Source organism: Macrotis lagotis, chromosome 1 (genome assembly GCF_037893015.1).
Source record: "Macrotis lagotis isolate mMagLag1 chromosome 1, bilby.v1.9.chrom.fasta, whole genome shotgun sequence".
NCBI classification, from domain to species: domain Eukaryota; kingdom Metazoa; phylum Chordata; class Mammalia; order Peramelemorphia; family Peramelidae; genus Macrotis; species Macrotis lagotis.
This window is the reverse complement of record NC_133658.1, coordinates 905,434,659-905,462,076: the sequence shown is the minus strand read 5'-3', so window position 1 is coordinate 905,462,076 and position 27,418 is coordinate 905,434,659. Positions and strand designations below refer to the sequence as shown.

General features: G+C 45.9%; 2 protein-coding genes across 5 annotated transcripts; one reads left to right on the top strand and one right to left on the bottom strand.

The window, feature by feature from the left end:
- The first annotated feature begins 3,526 nt into the window (after window positions 1-3,526).
- On the top strand, window positions 3,527-14,042 carry CCDC61 (coiled-coil domain containing 61). 4 transcript variants are annotated; one of them, XM_074219214.1, is made up of 15 exons: window positions 3,527-3,611; window positions 6,276-6,433; window positions 6,827-6,909; window positions 7,100-7,257; window positions 7,847-7,990; window positions 8,196-8,406; window positions 8,649-8,731; window positions 8,863-9,023; window positions 9,169-9,247; window positions 9,861-9,985; window positions 10,279-10,357; window positions 10,455-10,518; window positions 10,778-10,856; window positions 10,975-13,529; window positions 13,988-14,042. In XM_074219214.1, the coding sequence occupies exons 2-14, from the start codon at window positions 6,286-6,288 to the stop codon at window positions 11,070-11,072; spliced, it is 1,512 nt and encodes a 503-aa protein (XP_074075315.1). In that variant the 5' UTR covers window positions 3,527-3,611; window positions 6,276-6,285; the 3' UTR covers window positions 11,073-13,529; window positions 13,988-14,042. The 4 variants fall into 4 exon arrangements, with proteins under 4 accessions (XP_074075315.1, XP_074075317.1, XP_074075318.1 ...); XM_074219216.1 differs by lacking the exon at window positions 3,527-3,611 and adding an exon at window positions 3,713-3,948; XM_074219217.1 differs by lacking the exon at window positions 3,527-3,611 and adding an exon at window positions 3,964-4,301.
- On the bottom strand, window positions 11,707-13,420 carry PGLYRP1 (peptidoglycan recognition protein 1). The gene is made up of 3 exons (XM_074219218.1): window positions 13,035-13,420; window positions 12,349-12,470; window positions 11,707-11,990 (listed from the first exon to the last, which is right to left on the bottom strand). Exons 1-3 carry the CDS (start codon window positions 13,322-13,324, stop codon window positions 11,812-11,814), a joined length of 591 nt encoding a protein of 196 aa, XP_074075319.1. The 5' UTR covers window positions 13,325-13,420; the 3' UTR covers window positions 11,707-11,811.
- Window positions 14,043-27,418: the final 13,376 nt, after the last annotated feature.

Sequence of the window (27,418 nt, the reverse complement as noted above, 5' to 3'; positions counted from 1 at the left end):
GAGAGAGAGATGGAAAGAAACAGAGACAAAAAGGCAGCGATAAACAGAGACCGAGACAGAGAATAAAACAGGACAGATGGCAGAGATGGAGAGAGATGGAGAGAATAGAGTCATAGACAGAGACACACACTCAAAGAGAATCAAAGAGAGATTTGCAGATCTCTCTCTCTCTCTCTCTCTTTCACTCTCTAAATTTAGAAGCAATATGAGATTTGATTATTAACCCGAGTAGACTGTTTAATTTAATGTGAAAATAAATTCTGTCTGGAAATAACAAGGAATATTTTAAATAAAAAAACAACAATTTTATCTTCAAATTCTCAAAATTAAAATGTAAAAATTTTAAATGTAAACTGCTAATAACTTCTGTCCCCAAATCCAGATTGTAACACACATCAAAGTGTTCCTTAAGCTTTGCTTGTAGTTTGAGGTTTCTCCTAATCTGTCTCATTTTTTCTTTTCTTTTTTGGCACAAAATTTATAATTTAACAAATATTACAGTTTATCAAGATTAAAAAAGGGGAGCCACTAAGTAGCTCAGTGGATAGAGTACTGGCTTCAGGCTCAGTGGACCTGAGTTCAAAGTGAACTCAGACATTCAGCACTTTGTCTCAGTGTGACCTTGGGCAAGTCACTTAACCCGAATTGTCTCACCAAAAACAATTCTTTGGATTTGAGGCACAAGGAGCCTTGGACTGGAGTGGACAAAGCCCTTCTTTAGAATCAAGATACAGCTACAGAGTCAGCTCCACTGGACTGTTAGTCTGGTCATCCACAAGCATTGATTGAGTTTGGGCAGCCTGGGCAAAATGAAGCAAACTCCTAGATGGCATACAAAGTAACTTGGACCTACAGGTGTAAATGGAAGGTTATCCAAGAGGAAAGGCAGAGGATGGGGAGTAGCAGTCAGAAAAGCATTTTGAAGATAATGGAATTGGAGCTGACTTGAAGGAAGCTCAGAGGTAAAGGTGAAAGGGCAGAGCATTCTGGGCAGAGGAGACAGACAGTGAATAGACATGGCATTTGGGGGATGGAGTGTCTGTATTCGAGAGCCAGCATGGAAGGTCATTGCCACTGGTGTGTGGATTACACAGAAGGGAGTAGAGGATAAAATGTCCAGAAAGGGGAAGGCGGGGCCAGGTTGGATGAGAAGAGCTCTGAACTTCAGAGGATTTGGTGTTTGATCCTGCAGGTGACCAGGAGCCCTGGTCCTGGCTTATTTTTGAATAAGCCCTGAAGTTTATTTTTGAGTAGGGGGACAATGAGAGGATTAGACCTATATTTTTTAAAAATGCACTTTTTGGGGGGGGTCATGGGAGGTAGATTGGAGCAGGGGGAGACCAGAGGCATTGTCTTTTATCTTGAAAAGGAGGGAGACTTGGGGCAGGGAGATAACCTCAGGCTATGGTCATAGTCCAATTAGGAGGGACTATGGGAGCCTGCCCCTAGGATGATGGCAGTGTTGGATTAAGAAGGGGGCTTATCTGAATGACGAATGAAGGCAGATATGAGAAGATGATAGAGTGATGAGGAGGGGAGAGTATGAGTGAGCCGCTGAGGTCAAGATGCTGAGGTGAGTCTAAGGGGACTAGGAAGAATAGCTGGGAAGCGAGGCTGTTTGGGAGAAAAGCTGAGTCCTGGTTTTGGACATGTTGAATGTGAGAAGTTCTGTGGAAGAGTCAGTCTGAAATGTCTGGAAGGCAATTTGGAGATGCCAGGATGTTCTAGCTCTGAGAAAGAGATTAGGACTGATAGACACAATGGGAGTCATCCACATAGAGATGATAGGTGACTTTATATAAATCCCTCAGTTTTCCCCTCTGTAAAATGGGAAGGGCTATACTAGATCAATCAACAACCATTTATAAAATGCCTACCATAATGCCAGCACTTTCTAAGGCGGAAGACCCTGGGAATACAACAGAATAGATTAACACTCTCTGATCTCAGAGTGTTAGCCTTCTACTGGTGGAAGGTGGAGCTGTGGGTAGGGATGGGACTAGAGTCAGGAAGACTTAAATTCCCTTACTAGCTGTGTGAACCTGGGCAAGTCACTTCACCGTGCATGCCTCAGTTTCCCCATTTGTAAAATGAGCTGGAGAAGGAAATGGCAAAACACTCCCGTATGTCTGCCAAGAAAACCCCAAATGGGATTACAAAGAGTTTGAAACAAAGGAAACAATCCAACAGCAACAAAATGTTCAAAAAAGCTATTTAGGAGATAAATTGGGAAATAATCCACAGAGGGAAGGAGGATTGGGAAAGGCTTCCTTTGGAAGGTGGGATTTTACCTGGGACCTGAAAAGAAGCCAAGGAAACCAGAGGTTTGGTTTGGTTTTGTATTGTTTAGCCAACATTTATCCAACATTTACTATCTGTCAGGAACTTTGCTAAGCTCTTTACATTTATTTTCTCTTTCCATCGTCACAACAACTCTAGGAAGGACAGGTGTTATTATTATCATACCCATTTACAGATGAGGAAACTGAGGCAGACCTTTTAAGTGACTCGCCCAGAATTACACAGCTAGAAAGTCTCTGAAGCTAAATTTGAACTCAGCTCCATTGGGACAACCAGAGAAGATATCCAGAAGAGGGAGGAGGAAGGAATTAGGGCCAGGCTTGCTAGATCTCAGAGTACTGGGGTATAGGAAGGCTGGAAAGGTGGGAGCAGGATTTTCTATTTGAGCCTGGAGGTACTAGGGAGCCACGGGGCCCTCTTGAGCAGGGGAGGGATGAAAGGCAGAGTATCACTTTCAGGGTGAGATGATCCCAGGATCCCTTCTGGTTCTGACTTGCTCTAACCGCGTGACCCTGGGCAAGTCGCTTCCTTGGGCCTCAGTTTCCCTATCTGTAATAATGCTCTCAGCCTCCTGCATCCATCCCAACCCTGGGTACCACCGGAATACCAGCCCCGCCCCTCCCCGCTCCTGTCCTGACTGGCAGCAGAGCTGCCCAATAAACGAGAGAGAAGGAGGGGAGGCGGTCCTCAAGTCTGCACCGTGGAAGAACCTTCGGGTATGCGAGGCTCCCTAGACTGGCAGTCCTTTTCACCAATGAGAAGAGAGTACGGCAGGCCTCAGGGTGGGGCTTAGGGGAGAGTTAGAGAAACGGGGAGATGGAAAGTAGCATCCAGCGGCGCCTGCGCAGTGAGAACCTGGTTGCTAAACCCGGAGGGTAGGGGCTTCTTGAGATGGGCGGAAGAGTTCACCAATAGAAATCCAGGACTGCAACGTACTGGGACCAATGAAAAAAGAGCGATAGGGGAAGGGGCCGAAGGCGAAAGCGAGACAGACGGAAAAGTCTACCGGAACTCCTCCTTTTCTCGGGGTTCACCCAAGAGACCCGCCCAGAAGGCCGAACTAAGCGAGACGGGTGGTTCATTTAACCAATAGATATCTAATATGACGTACTCCTTCACCAATGAAAAACACGTTTGGTTGGGGCTGGATTTTTCCGGACGGGCGGCCGCAGCCGCCAATGACCCTCTGGACACCGGCTGTCCTGCGCCAATGAGCAGCGGGAGGACGGCGCTGGAGGGCGGGGCTTGGCCAGCGGCAGTTGAACGGCGGAGCAGGAGGCGGATGACGCTGGGGCTCGGAGTGTTGTGGGGTGAGGGGCTCGGAGTCGGGAGGGGGCCGCGGGGGTCCGGAGGCTCGGGCGCCGGGTCAGCGGAGGGGCTGAGGCCGGGCGGCTTGGGGTAGCTGGCCTTGGGCCGGCAGGGAGGGTGACTCCAGGGCAGGCCTTGAAGGGGAGCCGCCCCCCTCGAGCAGGGCCTCGCTCCCGGATGCTGCACCCCGGCTTCTGCAGAGCGGGGCCTGCGTGTGTGGCTCACAGCCCGGCTGCTGCAGGCCAGGCCTCCCCCCGCGGAGCAGGCCCCGGATGCCTGGAGTAGGTCCCTGCTTGTGGGATCACTCCTGCTGCCCGGAGAGCAGGCCTGCCTTCTGTGGTTTGTTTTGTTTTTGCTTTTTTGTATTTTGCAAGGCAGTGGGGTGAAGTGGCTTGCCCAAGGCCACACAGCTAGGTCATTGTGAAGTGTCCGAGGCCGGATTTGAACCCAGGTCCTCCTGACTCCAGGGCCGGTGCTCTATCCACTGCGCCCCCTAGCGGCCCCCGGGCCTCCCTTCTGCAGAGTAGAGTAGCCCCTCGTTTCCTTAGACTAGGTCCCTGCTCAGGTGGATCACAGTCCTGCTTCTGTAGATCAGGGTCACCTCTTACACTAGGTTCTAACCTACTTATAGCAGATCCCTGTTTATGCAGATCATGTACCTGCTTCTTGAGATCAGACCTCCCTTCTGTACGGTAGGTCCCAACTTGTGTGACTTGAGTTGCTGATTCTGTAGAACTGGGCCTCCTTTCTATAGGGTAGGTCCCAGCTAAATTCTGGTAGGTCCCTTCTTATGTGAATCACATCCCTGCTTCCACAAAGCAGGCTTCCCTTCGGTAGAGTAGGCCCCAAACTTCCTTCTAGTAGGTCCGTACTCATGTATAAGATTTCTAGCCCTGTTTTTGAGTCCTAGATCTTTTCTAGTGACTAGATCCCAAGTTTTAGTAGGTGCCTGATTATGTAGAGCACACTCTTGCTTCTGCTGAGCAGGGCCTCCCTGCTATAGATTTCCAGTGGATCACTTTATAATAGCAGGGCTTCCCTACTGGGTCCCACCCTAACTTCTAGCAGGTCCCTGCTTACGTATACCATGGCCCTGTTTTTGTGTCGTCGGTCTTCCTTTCTATATCACAGATCCCACCTAACTTACTGTATGTACCCGCTTAGTACATCATCTTGCTTCTATTTAGCAGGTCCTCCCCCTCGAGTAGAGCCCAACTTGTAGTAGCTCCTAGCCTACGTAGATCACATTTCTGCTTCTGTTTAGTGAGTCCTTTCTATAGGATAGGTTCCAACAGACGCTAGTAGATTGGTCCATATTTATGTATATCACATCCCTGCCTCTGCAGAGCAGGGTTCCCCTTCCATATAGATGGTCTCCACTTCGGGAGCAGGTTTTGACTTCATGGAATGAAGGATGGACCATCGGCTGACCGGAGGCAGCTAGGTAGTATAGTAGATAAAACTGGATTTGGAGCCAAGAAGAGCTGAGTTCAAATCCTTCCCCAACACTTACTAAGTTGTATGACCTTGGGCAAGGTGCTAATTTCTGCCTGTTTCAGTGTCGTCCTCTGTCAAGTGAGGATAATAGGGTTCCCTCCTCCTGGATTGGGCTAAGGATAAGAATTAATACTTGTAAAGCATTTTTGCAAATCTCAGAGCTCTTATTATCCTTATGGTACCCAATATAGCAGTAGAGGAGACAATAGGAAGGTCTCTTACATATCCCTCCCATCCCCAGTCCCCAGCCATGCATTTCTGTGTCTATCTCTTGCTCTCTCCCCCCCCCCCCCCGCTTCTGTAGTATTCCCTGTGACCTCAGACCAATCATTTCACCTGCCATTAGATGGCACATGGAGTACTAGGAAGGAAGGAGACTGAGCAGGAGAAGGGGGGAGGGACAGAGCAAGGAAGTAATGACGTAGGGCAAGGTGAAACACTACAGAGAAGCCAGAATAGAGAGACAGAGATAGAGAGACTTAAGACAGGAAGAAAAAAACTGAAGGGCCCAGAGGGAAGAACAAGAAGGATAGGGAGAGATCTTGAGAGCTGGAAGGACAGGCGCAATCAGTCGAGGCCCACCCTCTGATTTGACAGATGGGCAAATGGGCTCAAAGAGAATGTGCCAAGGTTCCATGGTCTCTGACCTTCTGTTCTGTGTTCTACATATGCCTTTAGTCTGATGTTCTAACTGTACTGTGTGCTTTGACTAGTAATGATTGTGATCAGAACAGCTGGCATTAATAAGAATGAGAACTAGTGTTTATAGTTTGCAAAGAACTTAAGAAATAGTGTGTTTAATCCTCAGTATGACCCTAGGAGGTAGAGACTTGAGTATCCCCATTTTACAAATGAGGAAACTGGGGCAAACAGGGTAAGTGCCTGACCTAGGTCATATAGCCAGTAAGTGTCTGAGATTGAATTTGAACTCGGGTCTTTCTGACTTTAGACCAGACTCCATGTCTGCTTATATATAGCACTATGATTCCAGTCCCTTCTAGCTTCTATCGCTCTTATAAGGGCCCTCCAGCTCTGATATTCCCTGTTCTAAGGCCCCTCCAGCTCTGACATCCCTTGTTCTAAGCCCCCCCACCCACCCAGCCCAGACATCCCCTGGCTTGTGATTGGACAGCCTCCCTCTTAGCATTCCCATGACACTGTCTTGCCAGGTTGTTCAAGATGGAGCAGCCAGCAGGGCTGCAGGTGGACTACACCTTCCGGGGGGTGGACCATGTAGTGCGCTTAGCTGTCAATAGGGAGGTTCTGGAGCTCGAGGTGGAGGATAAAATGACCACTGACCAGTGGCGAGGCGAGTTCGATGCTGCATGTGAGTATCTGGTGGTGGTCATCCCTTCCACTTCCTTTTTCCCTTCAGTTGAATCCAGAGCAGAGCATGGGGGAACCAAAAAGAGCCTTTGATTGAATTCTGGGACCCTGCATTCCAGTCTCATTTCTATTCCAAAACCATGATGTAACCTTGAGCAGGTTCCTTTCCTTCCTGTGGCCTCAGTGGTCCCCAAGGCCCCCCTCACTGTGATGTCCAGTATTGTAAAGCCATCCCCAATTGTGACATGCTGGGTGTGTGGCTGGAAGTCCTTCCCATGTTGCAAGGTCCCTTCTGTCTTTGGAAGCTGTGTTCTTGGACCCTTCCTAGCTCTGCCATTTTGGGGCTCCTGAGCTTGCCACCCCCTAGACCAGAGATCTCCCCTCTCTCTTGTAGTCATCGAAGATCTGACCCATAAGACTGGGAACTTCAAACAATTCAGCATCTTCTGCAGCATGCTGGAGTCAGCCCTTATGCAGGTGAGGAGCATGGCCTGGGGGAGGATTAAGGGGGCTGGACCCTGCTCATATAGGGGGCCCCCAAGGGTCTTCCCAAGCTTATGGGAGGGTGGATCTGGGGGGTGCCATCCTAGCTTTCCCTTAGCTAGTGTATGGTGGAGTAGGGTCCGGTGTCTGTGACATGTCTCCTGGGCCATCCCCTCCCTTGCAGAGCAGTGAGTCCGTCACCTTGGACCTGCTGACCTACACAGACTTGGAAACCCTTCGAAACCGCAAGGTGGGGCCGCGGCCAGGCCCTTTGGCCCCCCGCTCTGCCCAGCTCAACTCCAAGCGTTACCTGATCCTGATCTACTCAGTTGAGTTTGACAGGTGGGGGACCCCCTCCCTCCCTGCCTGCCTCCAGTCAGATCCCCTCACCAGGCCAGGTTCTGTGGTGTTTCTAGTGCTAGGAGGCCCAGGCTCTGAGAACATCTGTGACTGTAAGGAAGAGTTTTTGGTTCTTTTGCCTGGGGGTCTATGGCTTTGTGATTTTATAAACTGAATTGGATGGGATGTTGGACTTGGACCTTGGTCACTTAGTACCTGTGGGACCCTTGGAAAATTCCTTGCCTTTTCTGGGCCTCAGTTTCCTCACTTGTAAAATGAAGGCATTGGACTTGATGACCTCCAAAGTCTTTCCCACCTCCAGATCTCTAATCCTATGGACCCCTTTGAACCTCCACTCCCTTATCTGTAAGAAAGGATAATAAGTAACTGCACATCTTCCTCAGTGTTAGGGTTAGATGATTTATGTGAACCCCAGCACAGACCTTAAAATGCTATGGATGGGTCAGCTTTGGTTCTTACATTTTCTCAGGGGCTGTCTGGGCCTGGGCTGGGGGTATGTGTGGGGGAGACATTAGGCCACTAGTCATGGAGGGGGTGGTCTGAGATGGGCCTATTTTTCGTCTTTCTACAGGATCCACTACCCGCTGCCCCTCCCGTACCAGGGCAAGCCCGACCCCGTGGTTCTTCAGGGCATCATTCGGTCCCTGAAGGAGGAGCTGGCAGAGCTTCGATCCCGGGATGGACGGGATGCTGAAATACGCCACCTCCGGGAGCAGTGAGTTTCTTCATTCACTAGGCCTGAAGCTCAGCTAAGGGAGAGTAGAGGACCCGGGGGGGGGGGGGGATTTTGAGTGGTATGCAGGGACAGGAGGGACCCTGTCATGAGACCTGGCCCAGCTAGGGATTAACCTTGGGGGCCTTCCCCCCCCCCAAAGTTGGGTGAGTATGGGATGAGTCTCAGTCCAGTCTGGCCTCTTCAGGCTGAACCGGGCAGTAAATGAGAAGAGAGAGCTGGAGGCAGCTCTGGGCCGAGCACGAGAAGAAGCGGGTAGCCGGGCCACAACTCACCGAGAGGTGGCTGTGCTCAAAACCATGGTGGCCAACCTGGAGGAAGAACTAAGGAGGGAGCGGGGCCAACACCATCGGACTGTGGGGCGACGGGGCCAAGAGTGTCGGCGACTTGCTCAGGAGGTGGGGGACACAGTGGAGGGGCTTGGGAGGGAGATGATGGAGGTGGGTGGGGAGGGAGATGATGGAGAGTGGAGGGGGATTGAGGTGATGGAGGGTGGAGGGGAAAGAAATGATGGAGGGTAGAGAGGGATTGAGATTATGGAGGCTTCAGTGGCTGAAGTAGAAGCTGATCCAGGAAAGGAGCTTGGGGTGTGAACTCCACGCCCTTTGTTCTTCCTCCATCTCTTCTATCTCTTCCCAAGCTGGAAGAAGTAAAATCATCGGAGCGGAGCCTCCGGGCCAGGCTGAAGTACGTGTCCAGTGAGCTGGCCCTCTACAAGCGGGGGTGAGCAAGGTTCTCGGGGAGATTAGGGAAGGACCCTGTACAAGTGGGGTGAGAAGGGTTCTCGGGGAGGTTGGGAGGAGGGCTGTAGAGTCAGGTGGTGAGGTTTAGTGGGGTGCGGCCTATCTCCTCAGGAGTCGCAACCCGACTTCAGGACAGTCACCCCAGCCCCGCAAGGGCCAGCGACGAACAGCATCTCAGGAGAGGAGCTCATCCTGGGGCCGAGGGCCCACCCGATCCTCATCTCAGGAAAGCAACCCTGGCCGTGCATCCCGACCCTCCCCTTCCCCAACAGGTGTGAGGCCCAAGTCCTCCGGCCCCACCATTCCCATCCCCTCGGGTAGACCTCTGGCTCTGCCAGGCCCTTAGATGCAGTGGAGGTTTGGGTGGGAGTGGAGGACAACAGGGCCTTCACTGAAACCTTGACTGTTGGTCCCCAGGAATCCGGGTGCCCCGCTTTGACCCCACTGCCTTTGTGAAGGCCAAAGAAAGGAAGCAGCGGGAGCTCAAGTTGAAGAAGTGAGTGGTCCTCCCTTGCCCTCAAAGGGACTAGACTGTAGGGTGGGGGGGCATCTGTGGGTTCCAGCCCCCAGCCTGGCTTTGGGTCAGGGCAGATGTTTGCAGCTTTTATCCCATTCCTTCTCCTGGACCCCAAGAGAGATGGGGGTGGATGCCTCAGATCCCTCCTTTCCTGAAGCACAGATTGAGCAGATCACTGCCCAGGGGAATCTAGATTCTTCCATGGCTCCCTAAGGACCAGCTCTTCTTGCATGGGAGACATCTACATGTAGCTCTTTTCAGCCTTATTATGGTAATTAGACAAATCTGCCTCATAGTGACACCTGCCCACCTCAGTATCCTCATCTGTAAAATGGGGATCCCTCCAGTGAGATGATTTCTGCCCTGGGCAAGATCAGGGTTTGCCCTCCCTCATTCTGACCCCTGCCAGGTCTGGGCTGCTTCCTTCCCAGGAAGCCTTTCCTGAAGCCTCACTGGACCAAGGAGCTGGCCAGGCCCCCTAGGTCGATGGAGTTGCCTCCATTTTTATCTTGGGATCCCTGGGGCCTCACATAAAGCAGGCACTTAATAAACACTGGATTGGATTAGAGTGAGTTCTCCCCTATTCCCTCAGCCAGCAAAGGAACCGGATGGGAAGTGGGGAAGGCTCGGGGAGCTGGGGTCGAACCCGGGGCCATGGTGCAGGCACAGTGTCGAGAGAGGAAGGGTCTGCCAGGGGCCGGACACGAAGCTCCTCTGGTAAGGGACCTGTTAGGTGTCCCCAGGGAGAAGGGGAGGGGGTTGGATCTACTTTGTAGTCCTGGGACTGGACCCTGGATACTCTGGAGGTCATGAGACCCTCAGGCCTAGGACAGTTGGGAGGCTGTCCTTGTTGGTGGAGGGGGATGGAGGCCTGGCTCCAGTGAAGGAGCCTAGGTGGGGATCCTGGTCAGTGGGCTTCCTGGGAGTCATCTAGGAATGTTCTCCAGGCCCTCGGTCAGCCTTCAGCTGGGGGTCTCGGGCTTTCCCTCCTTTCTCCCTCTCTGCCCCAGTGGAGAGTTTTCGGAGCCACCAATCATCGCTAAGCTCGGCCAGTGAGTTTGAGGATTTCGCCAATCCGACTGCTCGCGGGTAAGGTGGCAGGGGTGGGAGGAGGCAGCTCGGGGGGTACTGGGTGGGGGGGACCTTTAAGCCACCTCCAACTCACTGGTCTGGGTGCTTTTCTCAGGCTTCGAAGGCAGCCCAGAGTTCGGAAGCCCCTGAGCCCCTCCTCCTGGAATGGCTCTGGAGAGGTGAGTCTTGGGGGCTCGCCCCCCAGGGCGAGGAAGCCCATGGCCTTGGTGCCTCTGGTCCTGGCTGGATGTGGGCAGAGTTGGGGAGGATGGGGGTAATCCTCAGATTTGTAGGGTGGATGCTTGGACACTAGTTTGGGGGTCGGGGGCCAGCATTGGGAGCCACCTTGGATGATCTGACATCAGATGTGGAGGGGCTTGGGGCCTTGGAGAACGTGGAATGAGTGATGCTGTCTGACTGGTTGCCCTGCCCCTTCAGATACCCATAGTGACCGGTGGCCACAGAAGACGCCAGGCTAGCAGCACCCCTACCCTGAGGGGCCAGCCCTTTGGCAAAGGTGAGCTCCTGGGAGGGCCAGCGCTGCTTCCTTGGCCCCCGAAATTCCTCAAAGCCCTCAAACTGCCCATCCTCTCCAGCCTCAACCCTAGTCACCCCTCTCCTGTTCACACCAACAGAAAACACATTTGAGGAGCCTTCAGCTGACCTGTCAGAGATTGATGCCCGCCTGCAAGCTCTGCAGGAGTATATGAACAGGCTGGATACAAGGACGTGACCCACCCCAGACCCCAGAAGAGCTGGGGCCTGGCTTTCCTTCTTTCCCTTAGCCCCACCCCCCGAGCTGAAGGCCAGAACTCCTGAGGCTCAGCCCTGGCTGTAAGGGAGCCCATAGCCTGAGGAAGCGTGTGCCTGTACATATGTGTGTGAGATGGAGATGGGGGGGTGGGGGGGAAGGGGGTGCAGAGGGTGTAAATAAAGGTTTTGGTCAGTTTTCCCTCCCTCGGTCTCCCCCCCCCCCCCCGGTGAGTTGGTGGGTTTTGATGTTTGTCCTCTGAGCCTGTGTCTGGGCTTTAGGCCCAGGGTGGCGGGGATCGGTAGGCCCTCATTGATGGCCTCTGTGACCTGAGGCTGGACCCCGAGGTCAACAAGCTCAGTTTCCTCCCTTGTAAAATGGGGCAACTGATGCCTGGACTCCCTCATGCATTATTGACTGGACACTCCTCCAATCAGATAGCTGCGGTTCTCGTCACTCTGATAGGACCTGGGATTGAGAGAAGAGACCCCTGAACCACCCCCACCCCCACCCAGGTCCAGGGACAGAGACCATTGGATTCTCAGAGGGCTCAGATAGGAAAGGGCCCCCACCCCCAGCATCAGTGTCCAATTCACTGAAGAACCCCCCTGCTGCCAAGGCCTCAGTAGCTTTATTTTGGGATCTTGGGGAGGGGCAAATGGATGACCATGGGAGACAGAGGAAGGGGCTTGGATGCTGTGGGTCCAGGCCTGGTGGCTTCTCACTTTTGATAATGGGGCCAGGTCCGTAGTTTGGCATAGAGCCTGTCCCCGGGGGAGGGCGAACGCAGTAAATCCCGCTGACCCTTGATTATATACTGAGGCAAAAGCACTTGGTGCATCCAGCCACAGCGGAGGAGGTTCTGCACAGCCCGGATGGCTCGGGGTGCGGGGTCTCGATCTGGGGAGGGAGGCAGTCTGGTTGGCCCTGTGCTATGCTTAGCCTTTCTTCACCCTTCCTTCCATCTCACCAGGGTCTGCTTCCTCCAGCCTTCGTGGGGGTGGGAGTGGGGGGTGGCAGGGAACTCTTCTCTGCCTTGTTATCAGGCTCCTCACTTGGCCATACCCTAGGGCCCCAGGTGTCCTGGTATTGCTCCTCAGCCCTAGATAGACCCAGTGACCTGGGCACCCCAAATCTTAGCCCCACAGGACCTCATGTCCATCTGCGTCTCTAGCTTTGCTACCTTTCTAATGACTTGAGTATCCCAGTCCCGTGGCTTCCCAGGGCCTCAGGGACCCCATCTCCTGTGGTCACTCACTCATGAAGTTGCCTATGAAGCCAATCCCTAGGGAGATGGGGTTCCAGGTGGTGCTCGTGTGGGCTCCCATGGTGGACCATCCTCTTCCTTCATAGATTTGCCCATCTTCTCCAATCAAGAAGCTGTGAGCAGAGAGGTTGGATTAGCTCGTCAGAGATGGCTCCCTTCCCCCGCCCCTCAGCCCCAGTCTTAGGGATTCCCTAAAACTCAAAATCCTGTTGATCTGAGATCCTGTCTCCCTGCTCAAACCACAAATTCCCCAACCACTGCACTGTTGTAGTCTCATCTCAGACCAAGGGCTTCCTCCCCCCAGTTAGGAAGCTGCTCCTCTCAGATCAGGGGTTCCCCATTACTGGGCCCTCTACCTCTGCTTTGTTTCAGGCTAGGATCTCCCCCACACCTAGGATTGGTTTCACTGATACTCCCTGGGACCCCAAGACTATTCCTTTCAGTACCACTCCCCAAAGGACTTTCTCTACTCTGGTTGGTTTCTCCCCTCAAACCAAGGGTTCCCCCAACATTGTGTTGTTCCCATCCCTTAGACCAGGATCCCCTTGTCACTGCTATATTTCCTCCACCCCGGGAACTTTCCCATGGCCAGGGTGTCCCCCTCTCCCACACCCCAACCCTAGACCAGGAGTTTTGGGTCCCTGCCTTGTGCTTGGTCACAGTCCAAGGATACTCACTTGTATGCAATGTCACACAAGCCCTGAAATTGGACATGGTCAGCCTGGATGTACCTCATTTGCTGTTCACATTCTGCGGGTGAAAAGCAGGAGCGGCCAGCTGTGTGAGATACCACCACGTATTCCACAGGCAGGTTCAGGGGCTTCAGGCACCGAGAGGGCAGGCCCCCCCACTCCAATCTAGACACGATATCTGGGCATCCAGGCAGCATATTCTCCGGTTGCAGTTTTGGAGTCTCCTGTCCCAAGACAGGGAAGGCGGCCAAGAGCAGCAGCAGCCACTGGGTCATCTCTGCCTTTGGGCCTCAGGACCAAGGGAAAATGACCAAAGGTGATCAGAGAGCTGAGGACTTGAGATCTTGAGGAGCCAAAGGAGTGCCTAGAGCTGGGACTATTTATCACCTGGATTTTGAGGTGGAGGGGAAGCGAAAACAAATTACAGGGCAGTGACCCTCCTCTTCCTTAAGCCACGGAAGGCCTTGTGTCAAAACTCAGGTGCCTTGCCCCACATGGGTTGGAAACTAAAGCCACAAGTTCCTATTTTAATTGGAACTGATGGGGGGGGGCAGGGGTAGGGGAGGTGAGAGCTGGGTGGTCTAAGTGGTGATTGAGGAGGGGGAGAATTTTCTGGGTTTCTCCTTCCCAAGGCTTCTGGATACCTTTGGGCTCAACGATGGCCCAAGGTACTTCTTCCCTCTCTCTTCTTCCCTTCTCCCTGCATGATGGAAAAGGAACCTGGGACCCAGCTCTGGCCATCCCACCACCTCCCTATAGGACCTTGGGCAAGTTCCTTCTCTCCCACTTCAATTTCCTCACTCCACATTAAAAACCTCTGATTGTATAGTTTTCATCTCTTGAGATGCAGCTTCTCTTGGCCCCTGATGATACGTCTCAAGATGTCTGAGACTCCAGCCATTCAACAGCTCTAAAGGATGTTTGTATTTATATTTCAGTGGGAATATACATCAATGATACAAATCAATAAATATTCGTTGGGAGAGTCCACAATGAGGTGATTACAAAGATAATGGACAGAGCTAGCCTGCAATGAGGGTGGGGAGCCCTGAGGATTCAGGAGTCAGTAAGTCCACACAAAATCTTGGAAATGGATTTCAAAGGGGAGAGGGTGATAACGGGGGAAGGATAATGAAAGGCATTCTGTAGGAGTTGCTCCCTGAGATGTACTTTGATGGAGGTTCGAGGAGCATTTATTTATGCCCCTACAGTGTACAGTCAGACCCTGGAAATACAGATGAACAAATGAAACAGTACCTGCCTTCAGGGAGCTTATGTTCTGACTTGTATATAGAAAAAATCACTCAAACTATACATAAAGTAATTTTTTGGGGGGCGCGTTTACTAGCTCTGGAGGACTCTAGTTAGGTTTTCTGGCACTTGAACTGAGCATTCATGGAAGCTAGAGATTCTCTTAGGTAGAGATGAGGAGAGATTGCACTTTAGGTAGGAGCTTGCCTATACAAAGGCCCAGAGGTGGGAATGGGAATGTTCCACATGGAGATAAACAAGTAAGTGACTCAGGGAATTAATTTCTTCTGAGCATTATCCCTCTACTGTGATCCTCCAACATAAGGTGGAGAACCTGGGGTCTGTCTCAGCTGCCAACTGGGATGCACACTGCCAGCACAGTGCAAACTGTTAAAGATTCTATTAGATTGGAAAGATTTGGGGTCTAGGTTGGGAGTTGACCATGTATCTGCACCCATCAGAGGTTGTTCAAGTTCAGGGAGTTGCTTCTACATAAGCTTTGGCCACAAGGCAATGGGTTTCTTTGGTCTTCATAGCCTGGCTTCTTAATGCAACTTGATCTTTGTTCTGTGTTCAAATCTCAGCTCTAGAAACTCGCTCTATAGAAGCACAGTCAGTGTGCAAATATAAAAATGAACAAGAGACCTAGGAGCAAGGACTAGAAGTTGGAAAGAGGTAGATATAGATTTAATTTAAAGAATTAGAACTGTTTAAATGTGGGGTGGGCTGTTGCCTTGGGAAATAAAGTGTTCCCCCCCATTTAATAACTTCAAACAAAAGTTGAATACTTGCAGGAGAAATTTTTGTTGGGTAAGTTTGGATTCCCTGCATTTGGATTTGAACATTAAGTGAACCTCTGAAGAAGAGAGAGTTCCTAGGAAAGGAAAAAAAACTATCTTTAGATAGTGTTTCATGACTTACAAACCACTTTACAAATATTAACTCATTTAATCCTCCCATCAACTGTGAGAGATGGGTGCTCTTATCTTCATTTTATGGATGAGAACATTGAGGCAACTTATCATCCTTCTTCCCCAAACCTTCTCCACTTCTACTGTTATGTCAAAGGGACCACTAGCTTCCCAGTCCATCATGCTCACACCCTAAGAGTCATCCTGAATTCTTGACTGTCTCTCATCCATGTCCACGTTGATGGCAAGTTCTGTTGACTTCACCTTTGCATCATCTCTCAAATACATTTTCTCTCTTCTGCCACCATGTGAGTGCAGACCTCATCACAGCCCTAGATCATTGCATTAGCTACTGGTGGATCTGCTTGCCTCAAGTCTCCCCACTCCCACCCCTCCTTCATTCAACTATTGAGATTTTCCTAAAGCCTAGATCTCACATCTCACCCCTCTCCTCATGCAATAAACTTTAGGGACTCCCTAACATCTCCAGAGTCAGATATGGAATCATCCTATTGGCCTATCAAAGCTCTTCACAGTCTGCCCCCCTTCCTTTTCTGTTTCCAGTCTTCTTATTCCCTACTACCCCTGTCCCACACTCTCCAGTGACACTAATCTTGCTGTTCCTCACACAAGACTCTTCATTTCCCACCTGTGGGCATTTTTCTTTGCTGTTCCCCATGCCTGGAATGTTCTCCCTTTCCCTCTCCTCCTGGCTTCCCTGACTTCTTTCAGGTCCCAACTAAAGTCTCATCTTCCACAAGAATCCTGTCCTGGTCTCCCTGAATGCTAACACCTTTCCTTTGAGGATTCTCTCCAACTGATCCCGTTCACAACTTGTTTGGACATATTGATTTATATGTTGCCTTTCTCCTTAGACTGTGAACTCCTTGAGGGCAGGGAATTTTGTAGAGATCCCACCATTAGGCACTTAACTCTAAGAAAGTCAACAACAAACCTCATGTTCTCCAAAAATCAGAACGTCCTAAAAGTCTTGGTGCCAGTCTAATCTTTAATAACTTATGAAATATAAATGCTCTAAACTCATAAAAACCATCATCTGAAAGCATAAATTATATTCTTTTTTACACATATTTGAATTTTGTAAATTTTGGGTAACAAAATTTTTTTTAATTTAAAATATTAATGTCATATGTTCCTTGTGCAAGGATTTCTGGATGATATATTACCATTGGAGAAGGTCATCTTTATCAACCACCTCAGTCTAACTCCATTAGATTTCTTCTCGTCTCTGCATGAAAACTTCAGCCAGGTGGAAATGGATCAATGAGGAGACCACTGTGTCTGTTCTTTAGGTAGATGACCTTAAGACTAGGGTTAGAAATGTAATCCTTTCCAGTCATCAACAACTGATGAAGACTTTTACAAAAATCAAAAATCAACTGATGCAAAACAGTTATCGAATTTAATTACCCTTTCAGATTTCTTATTGTAACTTTGTAGCCTGTTTACCTGTGAAGTTATTAAAGTTGAAAATTGCCCTAAAACTTTTGGGATAAAAGGCTTTTTTCAGCCCCAGCCTACTACAAAAACTAGACAAAGAGCCAGAAACAAGGGCAGCGCTCATCAATTGCAGAATGGCTAAACTAGCTGAGGTACAAGGATGCAATTGAATAATACTGTGCTGTAAGAAAAAGGGAACGTGAGAGAAGAAAATGGCAACTCCACTCAAGTATCTTTGCCAAGAAAACCCCAAATGGAGATATGGAGAGTTAGGCATGACTGAACAACTTACTGACCTCAAGTCCAAGACTGTCCATTATGGCCACCCATTAGGGACACTTAGGCATTGTTGCTCAGTCATGTCTACCCTTTGTGACTCCTGGGATCATACTGTCCATGAGTTTTTTTTGGCAAAGATATTGAGTGGTTTGCCATTTCTTTCTCCAGTGACTTAAGTCAAACAGAGTTAAGTGACTTGCCCAGGGCCACATAGCTAATAAGAGTCTAAAGTCACATTTTGAACTCGGGTCTTTCTGATTCCAAGCCCAGAGCTTTATCTGCTAAGCCACTTAGCTGATTCTAAGCATGGAAAGACTTTAGTGAACGGACTCAAAATGAAGTGAACAGAACCAGGAAAACAATATCTAGAATGTCCATATTCTAGGTAAATAGAAAGAATAATGACATTAAAACAATAAAAACCGAATGCTTCTAAATGGTATGGCACCAAAGTAGAGAGAGGACTCTCTTCCCCTTCTTTGTATTGATGGGGAATTGTTGGCATAAAATATTTTATATAATGTCAAGCATTTTCAACATATTGGTTTCCCTTTTACTTCTTTATAGTAAGGGAAGACTCCAGGAGAAGGAAGAAAAGGTTAGGATAATAATAAAAATGTAATCCAAGTCCCAGAGTCTGTGGGTATATTATTCACTCCTCTTTCAATTTCTTCAGGTTCCTTTGGTTTCTGCTTTTCTGTTTGGAGTAAAAGATATATAATTATTTCTAATCAGTGCTGATAACTCCGGTCAGCATTGATGTATTGGTGGCTCTGGACTTACCAGAACCAGAGTGTCCACTTTCTATTGACATCAAAAATTTCCTTGGTAGGGGCAGCTAGGTGGCACAGTGGATAAAGCACTGACGCTGGAGTCAGGAGAACTCGAGTTCAAATCCAACCTCAGACAATAATTACCTAGTTGTGTGACTGTGGGCAAGTCACTTAACTCCATTGCCTTGTAAAAACTAAAAAAAAATTTCCTTGGCATGTTTCAAGTTTACCTGGATGTATCCCAAGTGTAGATAACACTCAAACCATCAAGTTCAAGCCCTGTCATAAGCTTTAAAGGTATTTTACTCAAGTACCTGCCCTGCCATTGGAAAATGATAGTCACTTTTGAGATCTACTTTCCAGGCCAGCATTTGTATTCTCAATTTTTACCATCACTTCTACATGAAGTCCTATGAGTCCAGTAGATTAAAATATAAAGAAAATTTTGAGGAAGTCAATAGGAGAATTTTGGGGGTCCAGGATGATGTCTTTCCCTACCCTGCTCTGATTTCCAGCAATGGAATCCAAATATTTTTAGGATTGTGTCTTGTGTGTCTCTAAGGGAAGCCAGAGTAGATATATCTGTAATGCATCCCTCCCATCTTTTCCTTCAAGGGAGATTTTAATTCCTGCCAGAATGGGAAGCAGGAAGTTGGAGCCAGAAGACTGGCCATTCCATGACCTCAGAGAGGAGGCTGCCGGGCTAGACGTATTTATCTGCTCTATTTGATGTTGTTTATCCAGGGGATGTGATTTTTAGGTTCAAATTCACCTTATCTCTCTTCATTAACAGGGAAAGGAGAATTCCAATCTTTATAATCAAGTCGACTCCCTTTTCATCAAATACTAGTTCCCCAATGAGCACACATAGCAAACCACAAAGAAATCCATTTATCTAAGTCAATAGCAAAAGAGAACTCAAAAGAAAGCATGCAAATGAGAATTAATACCCAAAGTAAATTAATTCTCCTGGTGCAAGATGACCCAGCTTAACTTCAACTCACGCAAAGGGAAATTCCCCCAAACCTGAGAATAGAGATATGATCAATCAAAGTTGTACAAACAGACTTCTTCCCAGAGCTTTCCCCCCTTCTCTTCAGTGGAGAGTTTGACATCAACTATCTTCTTTCTTAAAACTAGAAACCCAAAGAACCCCATGAGTCTGAAGATCCCCAAAAGAGTGAAAAGACTGGATCTCTCCTTTCTTTGGCTCTTGCCAACTCTACCCCACCCCTCATGAAGACTCAGGACCCCCAAGGAGGAGAGAGACCTGTACTCCTGGCTTTGAGGCTTAGATTAAACAGTAATAATCACTAACATTCCAATAGTGCAAAGTTCTTTACAAAAATTATATGAAGGAAATATAGAAACAAAATCTATTTGTTTATAAAGTTTTTTTTAAATAACAAGGGAGAGGTATGACTAGACAGTCTCTAAGGTTCTAGATTCTGAAATCCTAAAACCACTAAGAGGTTGTATTTGTCTAGGACTCTCGTATAGCCTTAATGTATGAGTAGGAGGATGACATCACACTTTAAGTCAGAGTTTTACTCTTATTTTTTAATGAACTGAAGACATTCCCTAGGCCTAGGATAGGCAAATGGACCCAGGACAGAGACTCAGTAGGTCATTTGTTTTAGAGTCTAACAGGATCTAGAGAAGGATGTGCTTAGCTAGAAATGTGCTCTGTTTTGAAGATGCTGATGTTAAGATGCCTATTGGACATCAATTTCAAAATATCCAATAAGGGGTTGGTGGTGTGGGATTGGAACTCAAGAGACAAAGTAGGGGCAGATATTTTCAACTGGGAGTTGTCATCATAGAGATAATTGAATCCATGGAAGTTGAGGAGATCCTAAAATGAAAGAATGAGTAGACCCGGGACTGGACACCCCCAGGGTGGGTATAGCATGCATAAAGATGTTAAAATGTTGTAAGTATATGGGTCAGCAGTCCCTTCAATCACCTTTGCCCAATAGGAAAAGTCTCCTTGATATCTTGATTCTTCAGTATCTTCCTCTCAGATATTTTGAGAGCCTATCCTTCAATGTCTCTAAAATGGGATGTCCTCCAGTACTAATTTCCTCCCTCTTGTGTTTCCTTATTTTTGGTCTTCTTCAGGGTCATTTCCACTTCCACATTTAGCACATGAGGAGATGCGGAGATGCCAGAGTTCTAATGACGATTCTGTTATGGATGAAAAAATAGTCTAATCAAGGAACGTGGACAAATTTGTTCCATTTTTGTCTGACTGTTGTTCCCTTTCCTCCTGTTGTCCTCTTTCTGCAAAGATATTTATAATAAACTGATTTCATCATGAAGGACAGTGGAAACACCGGCTTGGAGCCACATCTGTGATGGCATTGCAGAATCAAGAAGCAACTACCGGAAGGAGAGGAAGAGAAAGTCCTGGGAAAGAAATCTTGAGTCTTATTACTATAAATTAAAAAAAGATGACTTAGAGAACATTTTGCCACTACTGACTTCTCTGCTTACTTTCTTACCTGTTCACAGTCTTTTTTTAGGTTTTTGCAAGGCAAATGGGGTTAAGTGGCTTGCCCAAGGCCACACAGGTAGGTAATTATTAAGTGTCTGAGGCCAGATTTGAACTTAGATACTCCTGCCTCCAGGGCTGGTGCTCTATCCATTGCACTACCTAGTCACCCCACTGTTCACAATCTTTATGAGAAAGTTTTGTTAATGTTCATTCATCTGACCCATCATGACCCTGTGGACCAGTACTGTCCATGAGTTTTTCTTGGTAAAGGTACTGGAATGGTCTTCCATTTTCTTTTCCAATGGATTAAGGACTCATCTTTCTGACTCAAATATTTACTAGCTGTGTGACTCTGGACAAGTCATTGGCCTATTTGCCTCATTTTCCTCATCTATAAAAAAGAACTGAAGAAAGAAATGACAAACCACTCCAATACCGTTGCCAAGAAAACTCTAAATAGGGTCACAAATAGACACAACTGAAAAATGACTCTACAAATATACTTAGAGTATACAGTAACTAATATGTAGGAATCTCATTGTGTTCCTTGACTCCAGTCTCTCTCCTTCAGGGGTTGGGTAGCCTCCTCACTGCCCCTGGACTCAAGGTTGGTCACTGATCAGAGTTCTTAAGATTTTGAAACTTATTCATTACACAATGTTGTTATTATAGAATAAATTGTTGTCCTGGTTCTATTAACTTTACAATATTGTAATTGAAAAGATAAGTCTGTTTCCAAGGGGAAACCTGAGGTTCTTAAAAGAATTCTTTGCAATTTCCTGAAGGCAATCCAGTTTATTCTCCTCTTCCTCTTCAGCTCTGGGGCTCATCTTGTTGTCTAACTTGAACTTTCTGTCCCCAACATATAGACTGAAGGATAAGTGCCATATGTCCTTGAAAGGAAGGAAGGAAGGAAGAAAGAAAAAAGGAAGGAAAGAAACAAAGAAGGAAGGAAGGAAAAAATAAGAAAAAGAGTGACAATGAATAATTTAAAAAGCAAAACAGGAGACAACACAAAGCACACAAAGAAAACAAAAAAAAATCACAGACAGCTGTAGCTGTAGAACTTTATTATTTAAATATTAGTGTTTTTTTGCAAGACAATGGGGGTTAAGTGACTTGCCCAAGGTCACACAGCTAGATCATTATTAAGGGTCTGAGACTCAATTTGAGTTCAAATCTACTCTCAGATCTTTCTAGCTGTGTGACCCTGGCCAAGTCATTTAACCTCTGTCTCAATTTCCTCATTTGTAGAATGGTGATAATACTACCTAAGGTTGTTGTGAAGATCAAAATACAAATATACATATATATTTTCACACACATATAATTTGTTAATCTTAAAGTGTCATATAAATGTTAGTTATCTTAAGAAGCAGATCATGATATACATAATAGTAATTCTCAGTTTTAAGTATAGTCATCTTCGTTGGTTCTGTCATGGATACAGAAATGCTCATTTATTTGATGTTGGTTAAGTTAAAATTTTTTTTAATTGGAAGAGAATTAGATGGTTGGCTTCAATAATTGGAAGAGAAGATTGGATGGTTGGCTTCAAAGGGCAAAGAATGAAGGTTGTTGCTTGGCTAGAATACTCCCTTGGTACCCTGATGGTGCCATGAGAAATTAATGAAGGTATCCATCATCTAGACTTGTCCTCTTCTCTTCTCCCCTGCCCCCCCCCCCCATAGACTTAGGGGAGGATATGAACAAGAGTCTCCCAGGATAAGAGAGAATGGGAGGGTTGGGATTGGCATTTTAGGTAGGAATTTCCAAACTGATGAAATCATAGCACCACTAGAGAGTTTTTTATCCTTCTTTGTTTACCTATATATGCTTTCTAGATGGTTTGCCTTTCACTTAGTTAAATTTTGGGCAATCTCTCTCATTTCTTCCTTTACCATGACCAGATTTGAACCCAGGTACTCCTGACTCCAGGGCTGGTGCTTTATCCATCACTGCGCCACTTAGCCGCCCCTACCATCACCTTCTAAGACTGTGAATCAGCATTGCTCAATGGAGACTTACCTTATAATTTTGGGACTGGGATAAAAATCTCCTTGAATAAACTTTAAAAATAAAATCTAGTGGATAGAGCACCGGCCCTGGAGTCAGGAGGACCTGAGTTCAAATGTGACCTCGGACACTTAATAATCACCTAGCTGTGTGGCCTTGGGCAAGCCACTTAACCCCATTGCCTAGCAAAAACTAAAAAATAAAATAAAATCTAATGATTTTTTTAGATACGATAGTGTGGTGCAGTGGGAAAAGGCATGGCTTTGGAAGCTAGGGACCTGAGTTCAAATCCTACCACTGCCTCTCTTCTTTTTCAATTGAATTTCTGTAGAAAATGATAAAGGTCCATGTTGATGTCCTTTCTTTGTTTCATTTTCCACTTTACAGCATCAAATTCTCATTTCAATAAGTGAGATCAGGTCTATTTTTTTTTTAAACAAGATGCAGAGGCAACATTTTTGTCCATGGCCACTATATGGATCTGTTTTGCTTGATTCTGTTTCAAGGCTAATTTTTTCTTTCCCTTTTCTCCTGATCAATTTGGCTGGTGGGGGAGGAGGGAAAAGAGAAAGCTAGAAATGGTTTACAATAGTGATACCCTCCCCCCAAAGAGGACATTTTTTTAAAAAATAAAAAGGAGAGAACAGGAAGTTCAGAAGGAAAAACTGACAAGTGGGGCAATTTTGAAAGTAACATGTAGGATTTCTTATATACTGTTAAAAAAAAACAGCGTTGTGAAATGAAGATTCATAGTTTCATTTAGAATCCTCTTTTTTTGTGTTTTACTGTGTATGAAAATGTTCTTTATCCAGAATAAACTCTTATTTAAACTTCTGGCTCCTCTCTTTCTAAACTAAATAAAGATATTCCTTCTAATTCACAGTTGGTTTTAAGCTTCACTTTTAATAATCAAGTTGTTTGTCCTTAATGAACCTGTTTCCTCATCTGCAAAATGTACCTACTTCTCATGTGGATCAAATGAACTAATAATTTTAAGGGGCTTACCACAGTGTCTGACACATAATGCTTTAAAAATATTAGCTATTATCATTGTGGATCCTTTGGGCAGTCAGGTGAAGTCATGGTGGGTAGTCATGGTGAAGCTTACAGAGCTCTTCTCTGAATAATGCTCTTTAATGCATAAAACAATATATATATATATTTATATTTATATAATATGTATATAGATGATTCCACCTGTGGAGAGGGCCATCTGAACTGAGAGCTCAGAGGGAGGCAGTCTAGATATCTCTAGCATCCTCTCCTCAAGAGCTCCTGAATAGGAAGAAGACAGTTCTTTCCCTGTAGAATATGTGCATGTGTCTTTGTGTGGCTTGAAGGGAGCAGAACAGATATCTTTAACCTCTTCCCCCCATCCTTTTTTTGGGGGGGGGCAAGGCAGTGGGGTTAAGTGACTTGCCCAAGGTCACACAGCTAGGTCCACTATACCACCTTGCTTCCCCCCCATCCTTTTCAAGGGAGACTTTCATTGCTGCAAAGAGAGGAGGCAGGATGTTGGGGTCTGAAACCACTCTGCTGACCTCAAAGAGAGGGAGTATAGGACTAGAATTATATATATATATATATATATATATATTTTGTTCCCTTAAATATAATTAGCCTAGGGGATGTGGTCAGATTCAATCCAATTTCTGGTCACTTCAACATTGATTTTGGAGAAAGAAGACCCCAAGTTCTATATCCAAGTCTTAGCGACTTTCCTAGCAAAATGCCAGTTTCACAATGAATACACATAACAAAAAGCAAAGAAACCCATTTATCCAAGTCACAGCAAAACAGAATCAGAGAAGGTCTATATAGGACAATATATATCAGACAATGTAGAACGAAAGAGGTCTCTCTGTGGTAGAAAATTAACTCAGGTCAACTAAGAGGATTGATCTTATTTCACCCAAGGGTGAAGTCTCTGAAGTCTCTAGTCTAGCAGACTGGGAAGGGGGACATGATGGATGGTGCTGGCTACTCTTATGTCTTCCCAGAGTCTTCCTTCAGCAACCTGAAGCCCACAGCCAGAATGTCCTGAAGATATGAAGCTTGAGGAGTGGGGCCTAGAAAAGGCTCAGGTTCTCCTGCTCTGCCAATTCTGTCCCCTTCCTCCAGGAGATCAGGATATTCATCTCCATCAATTAGGAGATTCTTATACCAGTGGACACTGGGGCAAGGGTTATACATAATATCACAAAAGAAAAAAATTATAATGAGATACAGTTATAAAAATATTTTAAAAACCTAAGTTCAGAGGCTCCAGGTTCTGGAGTTAACCAATGTTAATGTCACCTAAAAAACAAATATAATTTTTTTCTGCTTTTTTTCCCTCTCTAATAACAAAAATTTCCCCGAAGGCACTGACATGCTAGAGGGGAAGATTCACATACTTTACGGAGAACTTTAACATAATTGATAAGTCATAAGGATCCTGAATTGGCGGAGGAGTCATTCCTCCTAACCATCCTAATGGAATGTATACAGTCCAACTCCATTTTCAGTTTAGGGCTACTCCTTTGATGGATAAGGATCCTACATTGGATCCTACATTCTGATAGTGGAATTGTATAAGAATACTTCTCTAAAACTCCATTTTGGGGTCCCAGGCCTACATCCATAATCAGCAAACTTAGAGAAATCTAATAAATATGCATATTAGCTTCATTTTGTTTGTTCTTTCTTAAGACCACACTCTAGAGGCTAATGTTCGTCCCTTATCAGGATAAACTCTGGAGAATAAAATCCAATTTAGTCTATTCTTTATTAAGGCCAAATTCATGGAGCTAGACACCAGTGACCAAACAGCACACAGAAAGCTGACTTGGAAATACCTTCTCCACCAATAAGCAGCCATTTTTCTGCTAAGTTTCAGTTAATTTCATTGTATTTTTGGTTTGTTTTTGTTTTTTGTTTTGTGCTGTGAATTGCTTACCTAGGCTAAAATCTTTTGATATTAAAATATTTATAATGTGGTCTTACAACACTTTTTTAGTTTCATCATGATGGACTTAACAATGAGGAAATGAAGAAATGCCATCTTCCATTGCAAATGGTTAACTATTCTGCAACTTTTTGCAAATATCATAACCCTGTTCTTCATCCTCATTAGGACTGGTACCTTTGGGGTGAAGGATGGGAGTGGGGAAAAAATGCTTTCGTTATACTCATTTTGCAGTTGAGGCAGACAGTTTAAAAGATTTGCCCCCCAGTCATCTGAAACAGAATTAGACCTCTAAATCTGGCCCTTTATCCATCATACCACATATTACCTCTAATATATAGACTTTTTAAAAAAGAGTTATCCTTAATAGAACTTCATGGTTTCCAAACACACACCCACACATAGTTTGCTAGAGACAGCCTAGAGTAATGGATAGAATGGCATCGTGAGTCAGAAGACCAATCTGACCTTGGAAACTTAAATGCCTATGTGATTTTGGATACCTCACTTCATATCTGAGCACTTCAGGAAACTTTTAAAAAAAATTCATATTTTAAAATTTTATTTTTATTTTTTTCAGTTTCATGCAAAGATAGTTTATAACATTCATCCTTTTGCAATCTTTTGAGTTCCACATTTTTCTCCCCCCTCCCTAGAGCAGTCACCAATGGTTATAGGTTGAACATGTATAATAGTGTCTAACATATACCCATATTGATCATGTTGAGAAAGAGGTATTAGAACTAAGGGAAAAAACAACCACGAGAAAGAAAGAAAGGAAAAATATGAAAGAAGCTTTAAAAAGTGAACATAATTATGCTCACTAAACTGTTTGTGCTGAGGGGAGGATGGAAAATTCTGTAGCTTATAAATTTGCATGTAGATTGAAAAACTTTCATAACATATAATTGGAAAAATAAAATATCAATAAGAAAAGCAAAACAAAACAAATGAACATAGTATGCTTTGCATTCAGACTCCATTACCTCAGGCAACTCTTCAAGACTAAATGCAGGGGTAGCTAAGTGGCACAGTGGATAGAACACTGGTCCTGGAGTCAGGAGGACCTGAGTTCAAATCCAGCCTCAGACACTGAATTGGTTGTGTGATCTTGGGCAAGTCCCTTAAACCCACAAAACCAAAAAATAAATGTAAAAAATAAATGTAAAAAAAACTGTAGAACTGTTGCTTGTTTAAATTAGTTGAGGGGATCTCCTCATAAGAAGAAATCACAGGTTCAAATTAAAAAAATTAAATTGACTTGTGTATGTGGAAGAAGATAAACAAGTAGTTTTGTGCGCCATCTTGTGGCTAAAGCATTTATTGTACTCAATGAATACACATTTATTTAAATGAACATTTAGGAGGCTCAGTGGATAGAGTTATGGACCTGGGGTTGGGAAGGCTCCTCTTCATGTATTAAAATCTGCTTTCAGATTTCGTCCTAGCTGTGTGACCCTGGGCAAGTCACTTCACCTTGTTTGCCTCAGTTTCCTCAAATGGAAAAAAAGCTGGAGAAGGAAATGGTGAACCCCTCCAGTATCTCTGCCAAGAAAACCCCAAATGGGGTGATGAAGAGTTGGATATGATTGAACAACAAACTTGTTTAAATGTTTTCTATGTGTTGGACACTGAAAGAAAAATTAAACAGTGATTACCTGCAAGGAGTTTACATTCTATCAGGGAGAAGCTTTGTACCCCAGAATGAACTGTGTGTGTGATTGGAGAAGTTTCCTGAGGCGAGAAGCAGTAAAACAGAGAAAAAGCCTGAGCTTTGTTTGCCATCTAGTGGTCAGCCATGGAGAGTGACATACGTTAAGAGTTGGGTCAAAGTTCAGAAAATGAGAAAAAGACCAGCCGGGTAATGTTGGAACTAAGGAATTAAAACTGAGGATGATGATGGTGATGATGAGTCTGATGATGGTAATGATGATGTGATAATGGTGATGATGATGATGGTAATGATGATGTGATGATGATGTTGATGGTGATGATGATGATGGTAGTGATGATGATGGTGATGATGATAATGAGGGTGATGGTGATGATGGTGATGATGAGGATGATGATGTAATGATGATGTCATGATAATGGCGATGGTGATGATGTCGGTGATGGTGATAATGATGATGGTAATGATGATGTGATGGTGATGATGAGGATGAGGATGGTGATGATAATGATAATCATCAATATTTACATAGCTCTTAAGGTTTCCAAAGTCCTTTTCATAC

Excerpts from the sequence above, each read along its gene's own strand:
- CCDC61 (XM_074219214.1), top strand. The coding sequence starts at position 6,286 with ATGGAGCAGCCAGCAGGGCTGCAGGTGGACTACACCTTCCGGGGGGTG. Across the intron at positions 9,024-9,168 it reads ACCCTCCCCTTCCCCAACAG|GAATCCGGGTGCCCCGCTTT; the intron begins GTGTGAGGCCCA and ends GTTGGTCCCCAG. Across the intron at positions 10,358-10,454 it reads GCCAATCCGACTGCTCGCGG|GCTTCGAAGGCAGCCCAGAG; the intron begins GTAAGGTGGCAG and ends TGCTTTTCTCAG.
- PGLYRP1 (XM_074219218.1), bottom strand. The coding sequence starts at position 13,324 with ATGACCCAGTGGCTGCTGCTGCTCTTGGCCGCCTTCCCTGTCTTGGGA. Across the intron at positions 12,471-13,034 it reads TTGTGTGACATTGCATACAA|CTTCTTGATTGGAGAAGATG; the intron begins GTGAGTATCCTT and ends CTCTGCTCACAG. Across the intron at positions 11,991-12,348 it reads CTTCATAGGCAACTTCATGA|ATCGAGACCCCGCACCCCGA; the intron begins GTGAGTGACCAC and ends CTCCCTCCCCAG.